The sequence below is a fragment of the Numenius arquata genome, chromosome 2 (assembly GCF_964106895.1).
Source record: "Numenius arquata chromosome 2, bNumArq3.hap1.1, whole genome shotgun sequence".
NCBI lineage: Eukaryota > Metazoa > Chordata > Aves > Charadriiformes > Scolopacidae > Numenius > Numenius arquata.
The window spans coordinates 60,520,302-60,546,067 of NC_133577.1; the positions used below are offsets into that span (position 1 = coordinate 60,520,302).

Here is a 25,766-nt window from a genome sequence, read left to right on the forward strand (position 1 = left end):
CTCTCTACAACTACTTGAAAGGACACTGTAGAGAGGTTGGTGCTGGTCTCTTCTCACAGGTAACTAATGACAGAACGAGAGGGAATGGCTTCAAGCTGCAACAGGGTAGGTTTAGACTGAACATTAGGAAAGAATTTTTCACAGGAAGAGTGGTCGGGCATTGGAACAGGCTGCCCAGGGAGGTGGTTGAGTCACCATCCCTGGATGTGTTTAAGAGCCGTTTAGATGTGGTGTTGGGGGATATGGTGTAGGGGAGAACTTTGTAGAGTAGGGTAGATGGTTGGACTCGATGATGCCAGGGGTCTCTTCCAACCTGGACGATTCTATGATTCTATGAACTACCCCAAGTCTTTCTACTTATTTCTGGGATCCTGATTTGAACCGTCTCAGGTTGTTTGGTATGGTGTGGTTAGAAAGTGTTCCCTGTTGCTCCTTGTGTGCTCCTCAGCAAGTCCTCACAGGGTGCCAAAGGAAGGACCAGCTCTGGCCCTTCTTGCTGTAAAGGGCAACAACCTCTCTGGTCCCAGGTGTGTCGTTCCTCTCTCTGGCAGCCCTCAGCAGCCATAGGAGCTCCAGCTACTTCGCCAATAGGAGGTGAGCTTCCCCGAACTACGTGTTGTTGCTGGCGTGCGGGTCCAAATGATGATCAGCGTTTTGCCCAGAGTAGCCCAGATAACAGACCAGAAGATGTAGGATCCTGTCCCGTGACCTTCATTCAGTGGGAACACTGAGGGTAAACACTTTGAAACCTAGAACATAATAAATTTTTGTTGTCTTTTCATTTACAGTGATGAGGAAAAGATAGATGGGTATCAATCCAAATCCTATGGAGATTTAACCCAGCTTTTTTTTGGTTTGCTTAAATGGGATGGTGCCTCTGGACTGGGCACTGGTGAGGCCTCACCTCGAGTGCTGTGTTCAGTTCTGGGTCCCTCACTACAGGAAGGACATTGAGCTGCTGGAGCGTGTCCAGAGGAGAGCCACCAAGCTGGTGAGGGGTCTGGAGAACAAGTCACACGACGAGAGGCTGAGGGAACTGGGCATGTTTAGTTTGAAGAAGAGGAGGCTGAGGGGAGACCGCATTGCCCTCTACAACTCCCTGAAAGGAGGGTGTAGAGAGGTGGGTGTTGGCCTCTTCTCCCAAGGGAATAATGACAGGACCAGAGGAAATGGTGTGAAGTTGCGGCAGGGGAGGTTTAGATTAGATATTAGGAAGAATGACTTTACTGAGAGGGTGGTCAGGCACAGGAACAGCCTGCCCAGGGAGGTGGTGGAGTCGCCATCCCTGGAGGTATCTAAGAAACGTGTAGACATGGCACTTCAGGGCATGCTCTAGTGCCCGAGACTGTTGTGTTGTGTCTGTTTGTGGGTGGGGTGTGCTTGTGGGTGTTTGTTTTGGTGGGGGGTTTTTTTGGGGGGTGGGGTGGGGGGGTGGTTTTGGTTTTTTTTGGTTGGGTTTTTTTTTTTTTTTTTTGTTGGTTGGACTCTATGATCTCAAAGGTCCCTTCCAACCAAGAAGATTCTGTGATCCTGTGATTCTGTAATTATATATATATTTGCTTTGGAATGGGGAAATAATCCAGAATAACCTCTGGAATGACTCTTCCGATTTCCACTAGATATTGCATCCTGCCTTTCCCTTTAGGAGAGAGGTTGCACTTACCCTGCCTGCGTGCTTTTTATGCCTTGCACCACTTGTTATGGATGTTAAGTGCATATTTTATGCTTCACCTTAGTACTTTGGCATTTTCACTTGCAGCAATAACTTTTCCTACTGAGCCTATTTATTCTGAGTTGGGAGGAAGAAGATAGTGCTCTTTGACGCAGCTAAGAAGTAAAACCTGAGTTGCCAGTAGATTTGGAGCGGAGGTCAGCAAGGAGAGAGTATGAGGTGCTGGGGAACCCTTGAATAGAAAGGAAATTAGAGTTACGGTCAGAGATGACATCAGAAGAAGCAGCATGCTCCCTTACGATAGCTGTGAGAAGGTCATAAAGGAATGGGGATGGGCCCGTGACACATTTGAAGACCTGTGGAAGAGAAGACACGTAATATGTAGGACATGATCTGTTTCTTAGAGAGAGGAACCCAAGGGCAGCAGTGGGACTGACCAGCCCATGCACTTGAGAAGATGTTGCCCTGAAGTGGCAGGAGCACAAGAATATCTGTAGGCAGAAGAAGAGAGAGATCAAATAGAAGATGTTTTGAGCAATGAGAGTAAAGAGGGCAGAGAAAGGCAGGCCACTCGTTCAGAATGAAGAAGAGGAGGAAGAGCAGCATTCAGCAGAACAGAGCCTGTTTCTTGAGAATGGGGATCTTGAGATCCCGGGCTGATAAAGAGACCGTTAGTGGTGCATTTGGCATCAGCAACATCAGCATCAGAGCTGAACAGGGGTGGCTCCTGCTGCAGCGGTAGCATACGTTCCAGCTTTCAAAGGTAGGGAGACTGGATTTTTTTAAGGTTAGGAAGATTCTTTATTTGCGTAGTTGTGTTTGATAGTCACGCGTGGTAGTGTCTGTCCAAGCTTCTCTGAGATAAGCCAGTTACAGGCAGCAACAGCGTGAGCTCCTCAGTTGAGCCAAAAGTCCAGCCAAGTCCGTGTGCGTTGCCGTGGCACGACTGATGCCACCGACAGTAACGGCAGTTCATATTGGGATACAGGCAACGGCCCATCGAAAAAGGCCACGGTGTCATTTCCAGCACCCTGTGCAATTCTTCAGGTTCGGATGCGTACTCATCTCTGGGGGATTTTTCATCTCCAGTGCCAATAAAATGGCTCCTCTAGTAGTCCTAGAAAGGAGCTCAGAGGAGATAAGGTCAGATGGAATGAGATAGCATCATCTAAAGAAATGGTGCCAGAATTAACAATAAGGAAGAGAAGCACAGGTGAATTCAGTGAGGTACTGGGCCTGTTGGGTTGGTTGCTGCTCAGTCAGCTGTGGAGAAACACACCCAGGAGAAAGCCTGTCTGCCCCATGGGACGGCAGCTCTGCTGCTGCCGTGACCTTCACCTGGAAGGTGGCAGGTAACCATGTGCATGCTTGGTAGGCCTGGCTGAAAGCCTTCCTTGGAAAAGGCAGGGACTTCTCTGAGGCTGTCTGCATGTGGAAATGACCTCCTCCTGCACGCAAAATGGGCCAGAAGGTCTCACACAAAGACAACCAAGAGAACAAGGCTGAAGCTCTGTAGTCATCTGTGAAGTCTTCAGCCAAGGTGTGGTCCATGCATCTCAAAGGCTGAAGGACTGTCTTGGTTTCATGGATCCTTAAAGCAAATTCCAGCCAGCCGCAAACACTCTGAGCAAGATCTTTTTGGTCAACTTCATCGGGTTCTGCATGGAAAAGGGAGTGGAGGAACGTATCACAATCAGCAAACTGACCAAGCAGCAGTCCTCCCTGTGTCAGGGTGGACTGGATCTGGGCTCTGGAGCTGGCAAGCAAATCAAACTTCAGATGGCTGCGCAGGCTTTACAGCTGGCTGAGCTTTTCAACAGCAAAGGTGGCCTCGCTGGGACAGCGGAGGACTGCTGCTAGGAAGCCACACTGGCAGGTGAGCGCTACCAGGTGTGAGATATGAGGAAGAACTTCTTCCCAGTGAGGGTGCCAGAGCCCTGGAACAGGCTGCCCAGGGAGGTTGTGGAGTCCCCTTCTCTGGAGATCTTCAAGACCTGCCTGGATGCAGTCCTGAGTGATGTTCTCTGGGCAGCCCTGCTTTAGCAGGGGAGTTGGACTAGATGATCTCTATGGTCCCTTCCAACTCTGACAATTCCCTGATTCTGCCGCCTGGCGGGACAGGACTTCGTGGGCTTGTTCATTATGTTTGGTGTGCCAGGGAAGCCCGAGGGCATCGGTGGAGTCACGCTAGACAGCGTTGCCAGGGAAGAGCAAAAATGCCACCTGTTGGGCAGGAACGCGCTGCAGCAATTTGTAACAGGTTCTGACAGCTTCCTGTCGGCAAAAGACATACTGGAAAACTGCCGTGGTGCAAAAAGCAGCCCAGATGAGGTGGGCAACGTGTACATAAACTTTCTGTAAACCGCTGGTTAACACCGGTGGCTCTGCCGTCCAGCGCCGGGGGTCTGTGGGGCTCAGCTCTGCCTCCCTCACTTTTCTTCTCACATGCCATTCCCTCCACGCCCGTAATTCCCACTCTCTCCTCCACCCCAATCACGTTCCTTTACCTCCCGCAGAAGCCGGGCTGAGCCAGTCTCTCTGGGTTTTGAACAACAGGATGTACATGCCAGAAAAATGTGTTGATAGAAGGCACATCGTTTTTCCAGAACGTTTTGTTCGCCAGACATTTAAGTCTTGGCATTTAAAGCCGATGAAAGCTTTATTGCCTTGAGCCTTTAGGAGGTCGTGAGTTAGACTTGACTCACAGCCTTTGTTTCCTGTGGGTTTTTTTTTTTTTCTGTAATAGGAGGTTGAGGCTGTAATGAAGAAAATGTGCTGGTGCTGCTCAGAAGCTTTGCACTGAGCATGAAGGACAACACCAGGGCTTCCAAACACCGTTTTGGAGGCATGAGCTCAGTTACAACTAAGAGGAAAAGCCTTTCCTAGCAATAGAAATGGGGCATACGACATTAATTACTTATCTGCTGAAGTACTGAGGCCTGAACAATAGGCCTCAAACTAAAGCTGACCTCTAGATGAACCTCACGACCCAACAATGTATCATAGAATCACAGAATGGTTAGAGTTGGAAGGGACGTTAAAGATCATCGGGTTCCAACCCCCTTGCCATGGGCAGGGACACCTCCACTAGAGCAGGTTGCTCAAAGCCCCATCCAGCCTGGCCTTGAACACTTCCAGGGATGGGGCATCCACAACTTCCCTGGGCAACCTGTTCCAGTGCCTCACCACCCTCACAGGAAAGAATTTCCTCCTAATATCTAATCTAAATCTCCCCTCTTCCAATTTAAAACCATTACCCCTTGTCCTGTCACTACACTTCCTGACAAAGAGTCCCTCTCTGGCTCTCCTGTAGGCTCCCTTCAGATATTGGAAGGCTGCTCTGAGGTCTCCCCGGAGCCTTCTCTTCTCCAGGCTGAACAACCCCAGCTCTCTCAGCCTGTCGTCATAGGGGAGGTGCTCCAGCCCTCTGATCATCTTCGTGGTCCTCCGCTGGACCCCTTCCAACAGGTCCATGTCCTTCCTGTGCTGAAGACTCCAGAGCTGGACGCAGTTCTCCAGGTGGGGTCTCACGAGCGCAGAGTAGAGGGGTAGAATCTCCTCCCGTGACCTGCTGGCCACACCTCTTGATGCAGCCCAGGATTGTGCAAATATCACCCCAACACCTCCCCCCCCCCCCCCGCTTTGGTAAAGGCAAAGCAGCAGCCGCCCTTTTGATCCAGTTTCTCTTAGGAAACTGTCCACACAAAAAGCCCTTCGTGCAGGAGGTTGGTGTTTCCCCAGCTACTTTGTAACACAGAGGGCAGTCACACTCAGCACATCCCCTCAGAAAAGCTCTCCCATTTTTCTGTGAGACAGATAAATTGGCTCAAAGAAAAAAAAAAAAAAAAACCCCCACGCATCTTTTATCCCTGACTTGTTTAAATGCTATAGTGCAGGAGCATCAAGCAAAAGGGACCACAACACAGTTTCGTTTCAGTAGATTATATAAAATCCCTCTGTTTTTAATTATTAAAAGAGCCTCATGTTCACAAGGAAGATGTACAAAATAAGAGTAAAAAGAGGACATCGGAGTAATAGGGAGAAAAACCGAGACAGTTTACTCATTGACTCAGCATCCAAACACAGCAGTTTTCATCCAACTCAACCAAAAAAGATAAGCACTCTAACAGGCTTTCTTGTTTATGGTTTTTTTTTTTTTTTACCCTTCACTTTGTAGAGTGTTTTACAATTACAGTTTGTCTCTTACGAAGACGATATTGTCAGTAACACACTGGTGATTCACCTGCAAGATACTTTATTTCTTACACAGATGTGAAAAAAGCCAGTTATCGAATAAGCAGAGTAAGAAATACAAAACAGTCGATGCATAACCAGATAGAGTTGTTTTGGTTTTTTTGTTTGGTTTTTTTTTTTTCAAGAAAACTTCACTAAATACAATAATGAAAAAAAACCTATGCATATCCCACGGTGATATAAACCAGCAGCAAGGTAACGGCTCTCTTATTTCTGCTTTTTACCTCCAAAAAAGGGACTGAAACTTACTTGAGTACTATTTGAACTCTGGAGTATAGTATTAAAGAATAAGTTTCTCAAGCACACATCAAAAATCCAAGACTTCAGAGGCAAGCATCTAATTAATAAAATTAATAACAGTATTATCCATTTGAGGTTCCTAGTTTGTAGTATCTTTTTCTCCTTTTAATTCCTGCTGAAAATTAACCTTTTAAGTGCCCAGTACCCATCTAAAATACAGGCACAAAAGACAACATAGCAATCTATAACCTTAAATACTTACTCCAGTCTTTAAACATTATACACTGACACCTGTAGCTAACTAGCATCCACATTACTTCATATATGACAAAACATCCTTTCAGTCACTCTGATTTCATCACCAGAACAAGACTTTAAGTTTCTTAGGTTCTTTGCAGGACAGCTGTAATCTCAGCAGCATCTCTGTTGCTTAGAAGCAGAAGGTTCTGCGCAAAAGATACCTTAAGTTTAAAAGGCTAGGTAAAAGGCTGCTGTGAAAAAAAGTGTATTAAAAAAAAAAATAACAATCAGAGCTACAGTAACAGCATCTAAGAAACAGTTTTAGATTCAGTGAGACATTTGAATTTGCTGTCAGTTTGGTGACTTAAGGCTGTTCCCAGGCATCCTTACCAAGCAAAACCCTTTGGAGCTCTTCCCGACCAAGAGATGCAGGCAGGTCCTCCCGACCGTATGCATACCGTATCCAAAGCTGGGCTACCTGCTGAAACCCACCCTGGCAATGAAACCTGAGCTCCTCTCGTTCCAAGTCTCTCCGGGAAACGAGAAACTAAAACTAGATCCAGTTTTCACCCAGCATTTTTTTTTTTTCACTGCACAGGACACACGGAACAACTGCTTTTGTATTTATGGCATCATCTGCTATTTAAAGGTAAATACAAAAGTTGGCATAGGTTTTTTTCAGTATTCCATGCATATACTAGCAAAAAATTCCAGCTATTTGTGGAACAGTGCACAAAGCAGCCTGCTTTTTTTGTAGTTTCTTTCATTGCCCAGGGATGAGAACTGTGACCAGCTGGAAAAGTATTTGCATTTAAGAGAGGCTATTCCAAAATACAAAGGAAACTAATTTTGTATTGGTGTCTACCTCTCTGTTTTGATTAACAAGGCAGCTTGAACAACTTCAGTCATAAGCAGTCAATTGTCATCCTCCAACTGAAGAAAAATCTTTAAGCTTCTGATGTTGTGAAGATTACGCGTACAAAGCAAACACTCCTGGCCCTCATACTTAAAAGCTCTGTAAGGATTAAAATTTGGCATAAGCAAGGCGAATAATCCAGCACATTCTATGTATTTTCATACTTCCTACCAAATAAAATACTGGGTACGCACAGTGTTAGGAAGCAGGATATTACTGCCATTTGATTACAGTGCTAAGAAAAAGTGTAAATGAGTGTTTACTACCCTAAGCAGGTATGCTGTCCTCCCTTGAGATGTCATATACAAGTACAATAGGCACCACTACCTTTCCACAATACAGTTGTTTCTGTGCAACAACAGTTGCAACTGCAAAAAGTACAGTTTTAATACCATTAAGCTTAAGTGTTTTACTTGCCAGAGATTCAGAAAACATGAAGCACTTTTAATGTAAATGTAGCTTCCCAGCCCAGTGCATCAGCCGTCTCTGTAACTTTGTCCTGTTCCCCATTAAATGTTTTTTCTTCCCTTCTACACAAAATTACTGCATTATCAGTCTTCTTTAGAAGGAGAACCTCATGTCCTTGGTGTAGCCCAGTTTGTCCAGGTTGGGAATGCAAGCATACTGGATCATTGGAGGAGGTCCACACATGAGGATCAGAACATCGTTTTGAGGTGGGGGCAGGTGGTCTCTGATCATTTCCTGGTTCACAAATCCTTCGCTGTAATCCCAATCTGTTAAAGAAATGAAAGCAGGGGAAGGGGAACAAGGAAAAAAAAAGGAGGAAAAGATTGATACAACTCCATTTCGAATGAAGTGGGGGGGATTTGGGTTTTTTTTTTCGTAACATTTGGGACTATAGCATTTGTGCACTTCACATGCATTAGTGTCCTCAACAGTTATGCTACATGGAAAAACTGCCACCTCTGCTCTTAAGATTCAAAACTAATGTATGGAGAAAACAAGGGCTAACTTTTAATAAAGCCTGCTAAAAGCCCCGAGAAAATCTCAAGCAGAGCTGTGAACCTTCTCAGCTCCAGCACTGTGAAATAACCAACACCCATCCTCCGTACCCCACTGTTTACAAGTTCACTAGAGGAAATCTAGCTGATGGAGTTGTTCCTGGTAGGAACACTCACAGTGCTAATCATTCAGGCTTACCCATCCCAGCCCCGGATGCAAAAACCTGCTGACCCAAACCTTTGGGCACAGTTAAGACTGACACATTTTTCTCCCACAGACTATCCAAAAGTGTCCAGTTTTGGTTCGGTTTCAGATATGGTAGTGAAAGCCTGCAGAACAGTGTTGAGAGGATCTAAGGAGGAAATTTTATCACAACTGCAAAGATCAGTTCACAGTTCACAAACATCAAAGAAAAGGAACAGCGATTACACCTGAATCTAAGCTGCCTTAGAAATTCCACGAGAACACTTACTGCAGAAGATTACATGCTACCAACAGACTGCAAGACCCTTCCCCTCACCCTTGTGGAGGCACATTCTTGGTCACAAGGTAAGAGAACACATATGGCTTTTCCTTCTCTGCCCCAAACTATCACTGAATAGGAGTGTGAATCTATCCTAATGTGGGTGGGTATGACAAGGAATGCTAAGAAAAAACAACAACAAGGAATGACATGCAAACTATTTAGCCTTTTCACAATGCCAGTAACTATTTAGCCTTTTTGTCCTCAAACTTGCACAGCTGAGGGAGGCCCGTTCAGCTAGCTCATCATCTCACCTAGACTAGCCAACTCTTATCACCTTATCTTAAAAACCGCACCAAGCTAGAACAGTATTTTCTTTGTTAACGTTGTTAATACAAAGGCAATTCCATTGCCAAGGAAGAAGGGCAGCTGCCATGAGTTGCCATACAGCGAAAGCTAGGTCAGCCTCTCACACTCCCACCGCAGCTGCCTTGATGCATGCTCTAAACACAAGACAGCAAGATAACACGTTATCTTCATGTCTGTGGGGAAGGAGAACAGAAAGACACCTTGGATCAGAGTAAATAACGGTAAATATTCAGGTGCGGTCATGGGAGGAACATCACACTGCCATTCACCTGAGGTGAGCTTTGTAACTTTGGAAACGCTGCCCAGTTATATCTGGAGTTTGTGAATAATGATGCTGCTGGATGCATTCAGACACAACTCATTAAGCAAGAAAGGAGCCCAGAAATACGCATTATGACATAGCACGTCTCCTGTCAAACACACGCATTAATACTCGTAACTTAAGCTTCAGTGGAAGTAGCATGTTAGATCTTACTTTCAGGTGCTCTGTCCAATGTGTACCAACATTTAAAGCGACCGGGATTCTGAACCTGGATCTCCTCTAGCTCAGAACGTAACAGGATATCCTTCTCCGTCTGCAGGATAAAGAAAGCAATGATTACACTCTGCATTTGAGTGGAGCCCTCAGATGACCATGGAGCATTAGCTACTCTACAGCTCTGTGAGATGGAGCTGATTATTCAACTCTGCTTTACAGGACGAAGAGAGCAAACGCTAGTTATTTCCATGACTACCTTGTGGCAAAGCTAATAAAAAGGTTCTGAACTTCCCCAAATCCCGACCATGCAATGCCTTCCCCCTAAAAGATAAAACAAAGGAAAACCTGTATCAAAACACAGAACCTTCACTTGTTCAGGGAATTAGTGGCAGCATCAGAAGAGTAAAGCCCTCTTTTGGCACTCCTATTACAAAAGCAACTTTCATCAAAAAACTAACATCTCCCTACTGTGCCATTCAGTCAGGAAAATGCCAAGTTTTTCACCTTTGCCACTTCAAATTTCATCAGCGCTGCCATACGGAGATTTGCTCGGTTTTAAAAAAAGGATGTGGAATGACAAATAACCAAAAGGGTATCAAGTTCTGATTGGAACAACAAATGTTACCCAGGGTATCAAGTTCTGCTCCTCCCTGATGCAGCAATTGAAGGTCCAAAAGAAAGCCTTATTCCCGTAAGAGCAGCTGCAGTTTGGGAAGGAGGGAAAAGGGTAGGGACTAAAAGTGGCACATCCACTGCAGCCTTAATTTGGCACTGAGGACACAACTATGTCTGTAACTGTGGGGGTATGGAGGAATGTGCCAGCAACTATTGCTGAGAAGGTGCCTATTTCTGGACCCGCAGTTGCATGTGTTCCTGAAAGGCTGTTACTGGGTATGACCAACTCAAAACATGCTAGTCAGAAGCACGGTACCAGCCCAGATACATTGCCATCTGTAAACCAACACAGCTCTTTCAGGAGGGCCAAAATAAAAGATCAGCAAAAGACACATTAAAAAATATTTTAAAATATTAAATATTAAAAAATATCTAGTGTCCAGGCTTTCCTGACTGACCATTTGTCAGGAGGCTGCTTTATATTTGTGCAGTTATTGGGTACAAGGACTCTTTAAAGCCAAGGATGTTTACAAAGGCTGGTGCTAATATGCTGGCAACTTTTCCCCAAGTCCTCCCTGCAAGAAGCAGTAGGTTTTCCAGGTTGCTAAAACAGCTCTAGCCCTGTATTAGTCATTCTCATCGCAAATCCTGGCCCTCCTGCCCTGATACTGACTGTACTTTTATGCCAACTCCTAGTACTCAGCAGAGACCAGCTGCTGCAGCCAGAGGACACCGGCAGGGCTTTTAGGGAGAGCTTACTGTAACAGAGCATCAGAACAGGGTATCTGCTAGCACTTGGATCACAGCTTCTGGACAGAAAAATCTTGTTTTATAATTCAGATATGGTACAAAGGAAATGAGGACGTACTGAGTATCAGAGGAGAGAGGAATGGTAGAGGAGAGCCAAAAGAAGACAGAAAACACAGGTACGAAGTGAGGTTCACCACAAGTAATGGCTCATAATCCAGACACAAATATTCACTGTGATGAAGAAATTTAAAAGCAAAAGTATTAACGCCAGAAGAACATCAGGCAAAGAAGGGCCGTTGCAGTTCAGCAGCATGCCACCATTTGGGTTGCCTGGTCATCCAAGAAATCTCTATCGCAAGGATTCTATGGATGAAAGATCTTCCCTTTGCCCAGCAGGGCAGCATGATACACCTCAAAGAGCAACAGAAATGCATGAAGAACTGATAGAGGAATGGAAAAGAAAGGAGACAGCCATGCAGAATCACAGCTCCGTAGCTGCCAGAGATGAATGTTAATTTTAGCCTCACCTAAGGTATTCTCAAACAGAAATGTTCCACATAGAAACCCTGTTGTGAAGTTGGGAAGTTACAACTGCTGAAGGAGACAGATGTCCACCTCTTTCATGTTTGTAGGACAGCCCTGAAACTCTACCCAAAACATTAAAAACTTGCACAAAGGAATGGAGAGTTTTAAAACATTTATAATCCGTATTAGAAACAGAACAATGAGACACAGGAAAGCAAGCATTAGCTGGGAGGAAAACAGTATTTCTGTAGTAACACTAAAAAAGCAATTAATTTTATTCATTTTATATATTGCTGTCAACAGTTCACTTCTCCTCTCAGGGTTTGTATTTCTGTATCAGGCTTTCTCAGCAAGAATTTCATTTGCTGAGTGCAGTTCTGTTAGTTAAGTAAAACTTTATAAACAGGAAACAGGCAGAATTACCTGATTGGCAAACAGCAGCTGACAAATGGTAGGGTCATTTTTGTCTTTTATGATTGCTCTAATTATCTGCAGCATAGGTGTTATCCCTGAAAGAGAAAGGCAGGTCAATGATGCGAGAATGTGATGGAGCAAAAGAAAGTGCAAGTAAAAGCATGTGAGAGAAAATATCAACAGACACATCTACCAGCCAAACCAAGGAGGAATCTTCATATATACGTACCAGTCCCACCTGCAATCATGCCCACATACTTCACTTTCTTACTAACTGGTTCAGCTTTCTTTTCAGGCCGAATAGCAAACTCGCCTGGAGAGACAGAGAGAGAGATGGAAAACATTGAAGAAAGCGGGAAACAGGGTCTATGATGCCTTCCCGGCACATTTGGCTACTTGACTTTGTTTCAGTTCTGCCACCCTCCCCCTCTGTAAAGCAAGAGCAGGAAGCAAAGGTGAAGATGTCACGAATTAAAACAAACCCTGAAAGGTGATTAGAGATTGTGAGACATGTGATAATAACATCAGCCACTGACATGGGTTATTACTTATTCCTGACTATAGCACCAAGCCATCGCTACCTGTATTTCTATTTGCTCCAGTCCCATACTCCCAGTGATATTCAGAAGCCCAGACTCTGGAAACAGGAAATTAAGGAATAATGAAAGGAATTAATCTGCTCAGAGAGTTTATTTATCCCATGTAGATTATTTTAAGGAAAAAGCTGAAATATGCAGGGCGTGTTTTTTGTATATTTATCTCCTCTTTTTGAATTGATTTGCCAAGTCTGACAGAGACTTTGAAATTGCCCAAAATGTTGTATTTGTTGTATTCACATGCCTTTTCATCCAGGATAACAACACAACATACAAAGCTCTGGAAAACCACATGTCTGAGTTCTGCTGCTCACAAGGTTTTTGCTGCCAGGTTTTTGTGACACATTCGCGCTATGCCAAAATGAGATATTTTACATTGGCATAAAAGTACTTCCTACTGATAAAGTTCATTTTCACTTGGGAAATTAGCATCGGACAGCACAAATACCAAATGTTTTTATAAGTGTATAAACTATGTCCATATAAGCAGGAAGAGACTTCCCTTCTTTGAGAAGAGTCGTATAACAATCCCCCTCAGGATGGCTGTTGACTTAATTAAGACACTAGCAATTTCTTTTTGTGCAAAGATGCTAACAACAGAAAAGAATCTTCATAATGTTTGGGTTTGTTTTTATTGTTTACTCTGGATAAATGATATCTTCTGAGTCAACCTTGCCTTTTCCTTTGTAGACAAGCAGGCCACTTGGTCCTCTGAAGTCAATAGTATCCCCTATTTTCAGGCTGTCTAAGTATTGAGACATCTTCCCTCCATCAGGAAACTTTGGATGGATACCTCTGAAGTAGATCTGTTAAAAATAACAATGAAACAATCTCACAGCTCAAAGATGAGTATTTGCCCTTCAAATATTTAGGTACCCATACTCCTCATGCAAAGAACACAATTATTACATAAAGAAATATTATCAATGCAGATTTGACTGACAATTAAAAAGAAGCACCGAGTTTTCTGATAAAGATTAAAGTGCCACTCTTGTCCCAATTTTGATCAGATTGGACACAGACTGGCAATTTCTCCATTGTATTTCTGTAACACAGAAAATCAATATGATTTAAATCCAAGTTCAAAAGGGAAGAAAAGAAAAAAAGCCAAAACCCCCAAAAGTTTTAAATCCTGTCAGCTTTAAATATATTTGCTTAGTCTAGCTACCAAGAGACAAAACAAAAGTACATTAATCACAAGGCTCAAAATCACATTCTTGCCAATTAGATCAGTCATTCACACTGTCTGGATCAGTAATGAAAAGAATCACTACTCTTAATGATCATAATGACCATATTACATTAGCTTCAGAAGAAACTGACAGTTCAGGCAAGGTTAATTCCTTATTTCAGAAGGATTAAAAAAAGCGTGTGAACACCTGCAGGTCTGCACAGATTTTGGAAAATTGCAGTATGCAAATATAGAAACTTATGCAGCATCTCATGAGACACATTCATTAAAGAAGTGCTTGTAAAACGCCATATGGATTGCAGATAATTGCAGACCACTTGTTAAAACTGGAAGTTCACAGTGGCACACACCTGAACAGAAGCCAGCACATCAGACTTCACATAGCACTGCAAGGGGAAAGGTGGGCTCAGAAGTTGCCCAGCCTGGTAAAAGAGAGTGATATCCTCACCTTGACAACAAGATCCACAAAACCCTTGTCATCATCACTGGAAACTGGAGTGTAAGGTCTAACAACCAGAGCTCCATCAACCCGTGCAGACAGGTAGATATGCTGTCCTGTACGCAAAGAAGAAAAAAAGCAGTTTGCTTTCAAAGGATTTTTCTTTCAGTGGATGTACTGAATTGGCATGGACTGCAAACACGGTCTCAAAGTTCTCCTAACTACCTTGGTTTGGAGCATCACTTTTTCCTCTCTCATTTTCTGATATTGTAACACCTTGCCAGCATTGTTAACCATGCACCAATTCTACCTGGAAGGGCAGACAACTCTGCTGCTAATTTTATGTGTCAATCATATCTGTTCTGCTAGCTTCGTGCATTTACATTTACTAAAGTCCAAAGTGTACAGGAGATCTTGTAAAAGATGTGATATGCCTCTCCATTACAGACAAGTAAAAAGGATACAGGAGGGGAAAACTGTCAAGTGCTGTTCACATTTCTTTATTAACGTGTTAGTTACAAACTGTTACAGTTTAGTTACAACTGAGTTGTAACAACAACTCAGTTCAACAAGGGCAACTTGGTTCAACAAGGGCAAGTGCACCTGGGGAGTCCTGCACCTGGGGAGGAAGAACCCCAGGCACCAATACAGGTTAGGGGTGGACCTGCTGGAAAGCACTACTGAGGAGAAGGATCTGGGAGTCCTGGTGGATAGTAAGCTTCCCATGAGCCAGCAATGTGCCCTTGTTGCCAAGAGGGCCAATGGAATCCTGGGCTGCGTAGGGAAGAGGGCGGCAGTAGGTGGAGGGAGGTCATTCTCCCCCCTCTACTCTGCACTGGTGAGGCCACAACTGGAATACTGTGTCCAGTTCTGGGGTCCCCAGTTCAAGAGAGACAGGGAACTACTGGAGAGAGTCCAGCGAAGGGCAACTAAGAAGATTAAGGGATTGGAGCACCTCCCTGATGAGGAAAGGCTCAAAGGCTCAAAGGGGCTCTTTAGCCTGGAGAAGAGAAGGCTGAGGGGAGACCTTATCTATGTTTACAAGTACCTAAAGGGTGGGCTGAAGGAGGATGGAGCCGGACTCTTTTCAGTGGTTCCCAGTGATAAGACGAGGGGCAACAGGCACAAGCTGGAACATGGGAAGTTCCATTTAAATACGAGGAAGAACTTCTTTCCGATGAGGGTGCCAGAGCCCTGGAACAGGCTGCCCAGGGAGGTGGTGGAGTCCCCTTCTCTGGAGATCTTCAAGACCCGCCTGGATGCAGCCCTGAGTGATGTGCTCTGGGCAACCCTGCTTTAGCAGGGGAGTTGGACGAGATGATCTCTAGAGGTCCCTTCCAACTCTGACAATTCCGTGATTATAACTGTTCTTACTTTGACCACAGATTGCTCATGTGTACCAGGAGGTCTTCTAGCTGCCATTGCTAAGGCTGCCTAGACATAAAGCACTTTTCTAACCCTGCTATTCCTCCAGCTTAACATTCGAATGTAGCGATCATGTTTCAATCCGCCACAGATTCACTGAACTCTCTACAACAGTTTATTTTCTGTCTCCATTTTTTGATGAAAAAAACCAAAACCCTAGAATTAACTCTTTTGAAACATTTTCCTATAAAATTCCAACACCCTGAAGAGAACCAAGTGAAGAATACTTAGGGGGCGATTTGTTTTTTGTTATTTTACCACCACTAGGTCAAACAGAACAAACTATCTCTTAAGATGAATGCAGCTCTCCAAAGACGGTGTAGTTCCTCTGCCTGTTACAGGAACACAAAAAGGGGATTTTACTCGGAGCTAGTTTGCCAAGCCAGAGGGCCAGTGAGGCAAACCAGTGGGTGAATGAAGACGTGCCATCTGGTGACTTGGGAGATGAGCAACCATAACTTACTTGAAGCTGTACATGGACATAACGTAAGAGTGATTCAAATAACCTTCTCAGCAAAGTCTCACATCTGGTAGCATGCATGTTTCCTGCGAGGGAAGACCTTAGGGAAGCTGCAGCAGCAGCCTCCCATTCCTCCTTTAGGCAAGGGATTGCCTCACCGCCCCCTCCTCCAGGAACAGACCCGTGGTGACCAGTGCAGACTGCGAACCTGGACAGACGGGACCGCTGTTAGGGCATGTGTCACAAGAATTGGTACGGATCCAAAAAAAGGCGCTCCTCCCAAAGGGAAAACATACCTTGTGCTCTTATTAGACCTTTACCCCGCCCTGACAGGACAGCAGCTGGCAGCCTCTGCATGGGACCATACATAATCCCACTCTCCCTCCGACAGAACTGTGTATTTTGTATGGCTCCAGCTGGTGATAAAAGCAAAATGCTGGTGCTGGACTAAACACGCAGACCGCACGACAGTATCTGTCCCACGGCTGCCCAGTCTGCTGCTCCCAGCTGCTTTTACCACCCTCACCAGCTTTCAGCTCTCCGCTTCCCACATCTCGCCCACTAAACCACTCCTTCAGTCACCCACAGATTAGTCACCCATGGTAGCAGAGCACCTTTGGGAGAATGACTATGTTGCTCCTGGGACAACCCAGGGCCAGGCATACGCCTTCTCAGGCAATGCTGAAACAACTGGCTGCTTTGCCCTGACCTTATGAAAACACTGGAAGAAGCCATGGCATCCAGCAGGCCAAATTAATCCCAGATGGCTTCCTTTCTGTTAGCGTGTAGGACAAGAACAATTACAGAGGTGAAGCAGCTCACTCCTCAATGTTTATTATGGACAAGGGAGGAAAACTAGTTTTGCCCTCATGGCTACTTAACAGGATCAAGAGAATAATACATCCCAAACAAGAGAGAACCTAAACACGATGGACTGTAACGCTGGAAAGGTCCTGAGGACTACCACGAAGCACCTGATCCACAGATCATTGCAACAAGTTGTTAGAGCAGAAGTCCCTGTTAAACACAAGTCACAATTAAATGCTCTTTATACAAGTAGTAGGAAACAATTGCACTAAGCTATTATGGAAGGCAACATGCCACATGGCAAGGCCAAAGGAAACATCTAGCCCATGGTGATTAACAAGTTCCATGAGACTGGCTGCAAATTCAGAAGTGAGTAGATCATCTGGCAAACTGCGTGTGTTAAGAGGCGAAGTAGCTGAGAGCGCTGCCTCAGGGGATGGAAAGGGACCACAGAGACCAAGCACCACAGGAATAACACTGGGAAGTTGAGAGTGGAAAAATACAAGTACAGACCAGTGTTTGTTTCTACTGCCTTCACAGAAACAAGCTGGATGTACACTCTCTTTAAGTACACAGGATTTCAGACCCTGCAGGTGACTCACAGCATAAGGATAATCTTGCAAAGCTCTAAATACCAGTTCAAGAGTATTCAAAATTCAACAGTTAAAAAAAAAACCAACAAAAAAATAGGAAAAAAGTCTCTTATAGTATAATTAACAACACTTGGATTCTGAGTAAGGAGAGCCAGAACGTACCTACAGGGAGACCCAGAATGTGATCTATGGAAGGGAGAGCAAATCGAAATCTTCTTGTGTCATGACTAACTTCCTGAAAGAGGAAAATAAAAAGAACAATCAGCTATGTTGCTGGGATTTAATGTTTGTTATTTCACCTGTAAAACCAATACACTACTCCAGCTTCCTGCAGGATCAAGTATTTGGGGGAAAGCAGCATCCTAAATGAAATTTTTGCATATTGCAAGTGAATTTCTCTGAAATTAGGACAACTAACTATATTATGACAGATTTTTTCTTACGCTAAACAGTAAGAAGCAGCCTTGTGACCCCTATTTCTTCATTCAACAGAGAGGAGGTATGGCATACTCAGTTTGGGCAGATGTTAACGTTTCAGCTGGTAAGTAAAGGGCAGACAGCGGATAGAGAAAGGAAGGGTTCTGCTCGCAACAGCTTGACAAACTGGTACATTCGATTTCCAGCTTTCATACACAGAAGTCTAAGCTGTGTTAAAAGATGCATATGTCAAACTAGGCATTCTCTAGACCAGTGCTTTTCAAACTTCAGATTGCAGACACCTAAAAACTGTTTCTGTGTAACTGTGGAATCCTTCTGAAATGTCAAACGTGTATTACTGTACAGCAGCCCAGTACATATGACTCAATTTTCCATTGTAATCACTGGTCCATTTTCTTTAGCTGTGATATCAGTCTAAGTACTTCCTGCCACTGCCCTTCCTGGTCAAGCTTCTTGTTCCTTTGCTTGGGCCACAGTCCACTAAGAAAAGTTTCTGCAAGGCCATGGTCTCAACTGCATCATCAAAATACATCAGTTTAAAAATTACAGCCTCCAGCTACTCCCAAAACAGGGAATTCATTTGTTCATTTTTTATTTTAAACACAAATCATTTTGGTGCTCTGCTGGTGAAGGCGCCGACAGCTTCATATTCACACAAAGGGAATGATAAATATCAACAGGGGAACAGCAGAAACTTTAAAAAACATGAGGGTCTTTAGCTCAGCTGGGCAAGCAAAAGGAGCAACACTACAAGGTAAAACCAGTGCACTGAAATTCCTCTTGTGATGAAGGTAAACTCTGGGCAACCACACAGATGTCTTGAGTAGGCTCCACAGCCACACCAAGAGCCACAATCATCTTCCCAACTTAAAATGTTTTTCGTATAACAGGTGTTTTTACATTAAAGTTCTCAGTTGCCTCAAATTTAATCGCTTGTCGAATACAAACTGAAGCATGTCAGAAAGACTCTGACTAACTTCACCTTTCCCAGAGAGGTGAATATGGCAATGTTGAAAAGTTTACTACCAAAGATCAGAGTGTTTGCATCGGATTTTTGGCAGGATGTTAGATGCTACCAGCACTTACTGTACAAAGTTATTATTTTTCAAAATTAACTTCTGTTTCCAGGACACATTTAGGCAAAAAATTATAAACAACCATCAGTCACATATTCTCAGTTGATCAAGGTACCGGCATTTGACCTGGTTATAGAAGAGCTTTTCCTCCATCCCGAGATTAAAAAAAAGCACACAAAAAATAACAACAGAGTGAGAAAAAAAACCAGTATTTAGCAAAAAAAAAAAAAAAAAAAAATCAAGTGAACTGTGAATTCTCTTCTGTTACAGACCGCTACAGCAGAAACTTGCAAGTAGCTTGATTCTCGGAAGCACGTGCAATGCCTCAAGCTTCCTTCCCCTCCTGCAGGTCAGGCACACCACAACCATGTGCTACGAGTCTCACGAGAAAGTGGGAAGTAATAATAGTGTTGGTGCAATACACATGGGAAATAAATAAATTCAGTAAGTACACATGGGAAATAATTCACTTCAGTCAACACTAACACTATCTGCAGGTGTGGCTTCACACCTGAAAAGCCAAGATTCCTATCTGAATCATAGAATCGTCCAGGTTGGAAGAGACCCTTGGGATCATCGAGTCCAACCGTCTACTCTACTCAACAAAGTTCTCCCCTACACCATATCCCCCAACACCACATCTAAACGGCTCTTAAACACATCCAGGGACGGTGACTCAACCACCTCCCTGGGCAGCCTGTTCCAATGCCCGACCACTCTTTCTGTGAAAAATTCTTTCCTAATGTTCAGTCTAAACCTACCCTGTTGCAGCTTGAAGCCATTCCCTCTCGTTCTGTCATTAGTTACCTATGAGAAGAGACCAGCACCAACCTCTCTACAGTGTCCTTTCAAGTAGTTGTAGAGAGTGATGAGGTCTCCCCTCAGCCTCCTCTTCCTCATACTAAACAGTCCCAGCTCCTTCAACCGCTCTTCATAGGATTTGTTTTCCAGGCCCTTCACCAGCTTCGTTGCCCTCCTCTGCACTCACTCCAGCACCTCGATATCTCTCTTGGATTGAGGTGCCCAAAACTGGACACAATACTCCAGCTGTGGCCTCACCAGTGCTGAGTACAGGGGGACAATCACCTCCCTACTCCTGCTGGTCACGCTATTTCTAATACAAGCCAGGATGCCGTTGGCTTTCTTGGCCACCTGGGCACACTGCCGGCTCATATTCAGCCGCTTGTCAATTAGAACCCCCAGGTCTCTTTCTTCCAGGCAGCTTTCCAGCCACATTTCCCCAAGCCTGTAGCGCTGCTTGGGGTTAGTGTGGCCCAAGTGCAGAACCTGGCACTTGCCCTTGTTGAAACTCATGCCATTGATGTTGGCCCAATGATCCAATCTAAGTCTCTCTGTAGAGCTTCCCTATCCTCCTGGGAATCAACACTCCTGCTTAACTTGGTGTCATCTGCAAACTTGCTGATGATACACCCTATGTCCTTGTCGAGGTCATCAATAAAGACGTTAAACAGAAATGGTCCTAACACCGAGCCCTGAGGCACACCACTTGTGACCGGCCGCCAGCTGGATTTAAATCCATTGAGCACCAATCTGCTTGCATTTATGCAAAGAAAATCTGGACTTTTCACCTTCTGTGGCTTTGGTCCCCTTCCACAAGTTGAATTACCAAATTCTGATATCAAGATCCACCCCTGAAAGGGTCATGAGTTTCCTCTGAAAACCCAGTTGAGCAGCCTGGGAGGTACAGAAAGGCTTCTGCTTTTAACAGAGAGAAAGAGAAGCTGAGACAGCTCAGGTGCTGTCAGGACTATATCATTTAAACACCTTTCTTCCTGTAACACATTAAAGTACATAAATCCAATAACAGGAATCAGTATCAACATAGTTCTGATAACTACTATGCTGAATGCTAGTGACTGTAAAAAACCTGCCTGCTCTGCCTGACAGAATGACTTCTGTCTCATAGTCAATCTAGTAGTACAGAGTTTAGGAGCTTCTGCTGATGTACTCCATGGCATGAGACACACATGACAGAAATTACGAGTTTGGTCATTTCTGAAGCAGCATTCTCCACTCTAACTTGCTTGGAAACAAGCTGCTTGCAGAACTGCAGAACTCAGTTATACCTGGCGAGGAGCCAGGTACGAAGAAGTCCTTTCCTTAAAATACAAGTATTTACCCTGCCGCAACGTTAACCAAGATTTAAGAAGCTATAAGCATTTCACAGTATCCATGCAGAGGTCATGCTCAGCACTGTACATGCACTTACCTCCTTATCAATCAGCCTCAATGCATACTTCACTTCAGGGTCCGTCAGAGTAATCGCAGGACGGGGATTCTTGAAAAGCCTCATGATAGTGGTGTAGATCAGCCATAGTGGGTATGTCACCACTCGACCCAACTGCAGCAGTACAGGAAGTATTAATGTACAGTAAGTATATAGGATTATTATTATATATGTACAGTATTAATATACAGGAAGTATACAGTACAGGAATGTGTGCATAACAAGAGAAAGTTATTTTGGTGAGAAGGAATAGAGTAGCATGATATGACAATGTAACCACCAAAAAAAAAATAATCTGTTTCTTTGTACTTATATGAGCCGGAAGAGAACACCAGCCAGTGTAACACAAATTTGCTTGATGAATACCTGGCATTACTCTTACGTTGAGGCACTTGGCATACTGGCAGAGGGTTGCCAAAACCCGCAGCTTGACAGGAGTGAGAATGCCACAGCTCCATGTCCCCAGCAGGTCCAGCCACTAGCAAGGCTGAGCACATATATCCAGCAGGCACGAACACAAGACACACATATACAACACACGCCCAAATACACACGTGGCTGGCCACACTGATCAACGTAAATAGATGCTCACACAAACAACATTGATGGCCTCAACTTGTTTCCCTCCCTGATGGAGCAGGATGAAGTTCTGTTAGTGGGAAACACATACACACACGTGTGTAATGTGGATCCACATAGCTGGCTTAGTAGCTGGCTTAGTCTTAGCAGCAGCTCTCCCCAGACTCCAGTTTCCCCAGTTGCCGATATCTGGACATACGAGCCAATGTTACACACACCATCACATGCTCTGCGGACCCCCAAGTAATTGGGGGTCGACCACAGACCCCACTTTCTCTCTGGTGGCTGGCCAGGACCCCTGGCTGCTCCAGCAACCAGTGCCTTCAGTGGTCTCACCCTCAGAGATGCACACATGCCTGGCTCCCAGGCCACCTCACCTACTTGCTGGCTAGTCCATCCTGATCTTTGGTAGCCATTGCACACTCACACTGGCACCACAGACACACAGGCCCTCCAACCCGCGGTCTGGCTCCAGGCATTTGCGCTTATACCTCCACACAGACACATACATGCAGAACAGCATCCCTTCCCTGGGAAAGCAGCTATGGAGTTTAATGAGGACATGGGACAGAGTGGTTGGAGGACACAGGCAGGCAAGGGTACAGAGCAGGCCTGTTTATGCAGGGTCAGCCCTTTTTATCCATTTATCCTTTTATTTTCCCCACATTTTGTTCCTTCCCAAATGGCCTCGATCCCTGCCTTTGGTTCCTTCCCTAAACGCCCCACAATCCCCAAACGCTCTTCCCCTACACTCTGTGCTTGCCATGGCCTGCAAGGGGAGCCAGTCTCCCACTGACCCACGCAGATGGGCATCGCCCCTGGCCCACGGGGCAATGGCTCCCCCAGACACCTCTGGTAAGGGCCAGGGCTCATTTCTCTGGGTGGGTTATTGGGGCTGCCCCACCTGCCAGTGTCTCTGTGCTCCTTTGTATGCAGAGATAAACCTTCACAAGTTGGCTGCTCTCTTGTGACAGACCTACGAGTACCTGGGTGAGGGTATGACCCAGGTCCCCCACCCACCATTGTGCCTCTGTGCTCCTTGGTACACACGTGGGCAGACAGGCTCCTCAGCCACATCACCTAACACGCACCACTGCTTTGATACTTTTATATCACAGCACCTGGAGGCAGAGACATGTAGCCTGCTCCAGGGATGAGCTGCACTCCCCAGCTGAAGCCCCATAAGACAGGAGCAGGTTATGCCCCAGCACCGCACCACTTTCCCCATCCCTGACACCATGGGTGGGCTGCCTGGCCAGGAGAGACTGAGTGGCCATACCAGCCCAGGAAAGCACAGAAGAGACCACACCGCCGCCGCTACAGCTGGGTAGACAAGCCAGAAGAAAGATGTCACCTCCCCAGCCCAGTGCCATACACCTCAGGCACCCTGGTGGGTCTATGGGGCTGAAGATGGGTCACGTCACCCACAGGCTACAAGTGCAAAACCTGTTAGGATCGTGCTCAACTGGAGGCACGTGCCTTCGTTTCTAGCACTTGCTCCCTGGAACAGTCCTGTTCTTGCGAGGTTAGATAAGCGCTACAACAGCCTACAAAAGTCACCTGTGTAGGCAGACTTGGTCCTAACTTAGGACAGGAGAATCAACTGAACAACTACTACTTATCTAAAATCCTCTCCAATTCTGTAATTTGTTATTCAATGCCTTACCAGAGGAGAGGAAAAAAAGCATGACCGTAGCAAGAAAAAAAAAAAAGAGAAAAAGAAAAAAGATACTAACTTTTGGAAGAACTTAAAGTCCTGCCCAGTTAGTTTTCACTTTCATTTTATTTTAAAGGAACCTGACCAGTCCTTTAGAAGCACATTTCCATGAGTGTGACAGTTCTCAGGAGGCTAAAAAAAAATGCCCTACATTATTATTATTACTAAAACAGTGGCAAGTGTGAAATTTTTTAAAAAGGGACAGCATTTAAAAATGCTGTCCCTTTTTTCTCTTCTTAAAATGCTTCTGTAGAGGTTTAAAGTAGATCAGCATCAGGTATAGCTTGAACCATGCCTTACACACTGCTTTTTTCACTTTTATTTGAAAATGTTGAAATAGCTCCACACTTTTTCTTTCTCCTGAAGAAGCTGAAGTTTACAGGAATGCTATTTCTTAATTCCTGCAGATCCACCAGTTTACTGCAGCTCCAGGAAGAACTTTTGTTATTGATTGACAAAAAAGGGGGGGAGAGAGGGGGGATTTGTTACAGAAAGTGACAGAGCAGCAGATCTACAGCAGCAGAGGGAGTGACTGGCTGACCATAAGGCCGTTCATTCTTCTAAATGAAGATCTGGTGACTCATAGTTTCCAGTTGCACAAATCTTTGCTAAAAGACATCACAAAATAAGTAACTGAGCAGGAATTTTTATTAATGGAAAGTGACCTCTGTGAGATAACAAAAAAGGCCACAAGGAGGAAAAAAAAAGCCATAGCATCGAGATCACGAGCCCTTTCCACTAGGGCGTGGTGAGCAAAACAGTTAAATGTGTAAGCTTATGGCAGGACACTCTATCACCAAACTGCCCTACAAACACGCAAACCAAATCCTTCTTCGGCAAGAGAAATCTCGTACTCTCAGTTCCAATCCCCCCTTCCCCACTCCCTCATTCAAACCCTATTTTTCAGTGATCTTGGTTAAGTGTTCTTCTCATCTGTTTTAGAAAAGGATGACAGGATTAAGGGACAGGCAATTCTACAGTTTTATCATCTGTCTCACCCTCTTCTGCACCAGTAACCCAATAAGCAGCTGTACTCAAACCGGCATGTGTTGCATCCACCCCCGTCTGCTCCTCTCACAAACCCAGAGCCAGAAATATTGGAGCAGGCCCATCAGAGGGAGGGAAGGATGCGTCGGGCGGCGGCAGAGAGAGGGTAGCAATGCGTGCTACGGGTAACAGCGCTGCAAACCCATCGCTCGGCAGAAATGATCCCCAAAGAGCTCTCCCCTACAGCAGCCAGCGGGTTTCAAAGGCCGGTGGTTTCAAAGCCATCAGCACGGACGCCGAGAAACTATTCGAGGAACTGAGAGAAGACAAACGTCAAAGCCACGGCAGCCGGCCGAGGCACCATTAGGCCACACGCAAGAGCCGTGGGTGTCCCTGCTGGCACAGACGCCCCGGCCCACGCCAGCCACAAGAAGGCCCCAGAGCCACCGCAGCGCTGCGGGGGGGGGGGGGGGGGGGTGGTGGTGTTGGACGCGGTTCCCCGCACTGGCACCCCCAGACGATGGGTACAGGGCAGGGGGAGGCAGCCAGGGCCTCAAGCACCCTGCGACACCGCTCAACGCTCCCCGTTCCGCTCACGCACCAAGGGACGGCCCCTGGGACCTCGGGGCCTGAACTGGGAGCCTCAGCTCGCTCAGGGCCTTAGCTGACAGGGAACCGGAGGCGGGGGGGGCAGCACCACGGCAGCCGGCACCCCCACACGCCCGCTGCCTGGAAGGCGCAAGGCCCGCTTCCCTCCCCGCCGCCACCCCGGGGCCCGGCGGACTCACCGTGCTGAGCTGCGCCCCCATCGCTGCCCCCGGACGGAAGCCAAAGCCTCGCCCCGCGACGTCGCCCCGCCAACGGATGCCCAGCCGCTACCGTCCCCTGGCGGCGGACCCGGGCGGGGCGGGGCGGCCACCAGGGGGTGGTCGCTCCCCAATGAGCCCGCCGAGGCGGCGGCGGCTGCAGCCTGGGCCGGGCGGTGGCGGAGAGGGCCGGGCGGTGTCTCCCTCGCCCGGCGAACAGGCCAGCGGGTCCCTCTTCACCCTGCGGAGGTGGGAGGGGCGCTGTCCCCCGCCTCCTTTCGGCTAGCGCGACCCCGGCCGGTGGCTGTGTGGGAATGGCGGGTTCCGGTAGCGGGGCCCTCGGGCGGCGCTGCCGGAAAATGGCGGCGGGGCGCGGCTGGCCGCGGGAGGGCTGGCGAGGCGGCCCGGCCCGGCCCGGCCCCTCCCGGTGCCGAGGAACGGGATCCTGTCTCGCCGCTCTCCGGTGAGTGTTTGCCTTCCGCCCCGCTCCCCGCCGGCACTGGG

At 46.1% G+C, this 25,766-nt stretch overlaps 2 protein-coding genes across 4 annotated transcripts; one reads left to right on the forward strand and one right to left on the reverse strand.

The window, feature by feature from the left end:
- Window positions 1-3,101: 3,101 nt before the first annotated feature.
- On the forward strand, window positions 3,102-4,033 carry REP15 (RAB15 effector protein). The gene is given in 3 exon segments (XM_074144462.1): window positions 3,102-3,185; window positions 3,188-3,564; window positions 3,733-4,033. Coding segments are annotated over 3 exon segments (762 nt in total).
- A 1,568-nt stretch (window positions 4,034-5,601) lies between these two features.
- Window positions 5,602-25,505, reverse strand: CYB5R3 (cytochrome b5 reductase 3). 3 transcript variants are annotated; one of them, XM_074161762.1, is made up of 9 exons: window positions 25,245-25,505; window positions 21,156-21,287; window positions 17,574-17,646; window positions 14,136-14,242; window positions 13,172-13,301; window positions 12,129-12,212; window positions 11,909-11,994; window positions 9,593-9,692; window positions 5,602-8,056 (listed from the first exon to the last, which is right to left on the reverse strand). In XM_074161762.1, exons 1-9 carry the CDS (start codon window positions 25,263-25,265, stop codon window positions 7,884-7,886), a joined length of 906 nt encoding a protein of 301 aa, XP_074017863.1. In that variant the 5' UTR covers window positions 25,266-25,505; the 3' UTR covers window positions 5,602-7,883. The 3 variants fall into 3 exon arrangements, with proteins under 3 accessions (XP_074017863.1, XP_074017854.1, XP_074017871.1); XM_074161753.1 differs by having other exon boundaries at window positions 5,613-8,056; window positions 12,129-12,207; window positions 13,167-13,301; window positions 25,245-25,265; XM_074161770.1 differs by having other exon boundaries at window positions 5,613-8,056; window positions 12,129-12,207; window positions 13,167-13,301; ... (1 more) ...; window positions 21,152-21,287; window positions 25,245-25,265.
- Window positions 25,506-25,766: the final 261 nt, after the last annotated feature.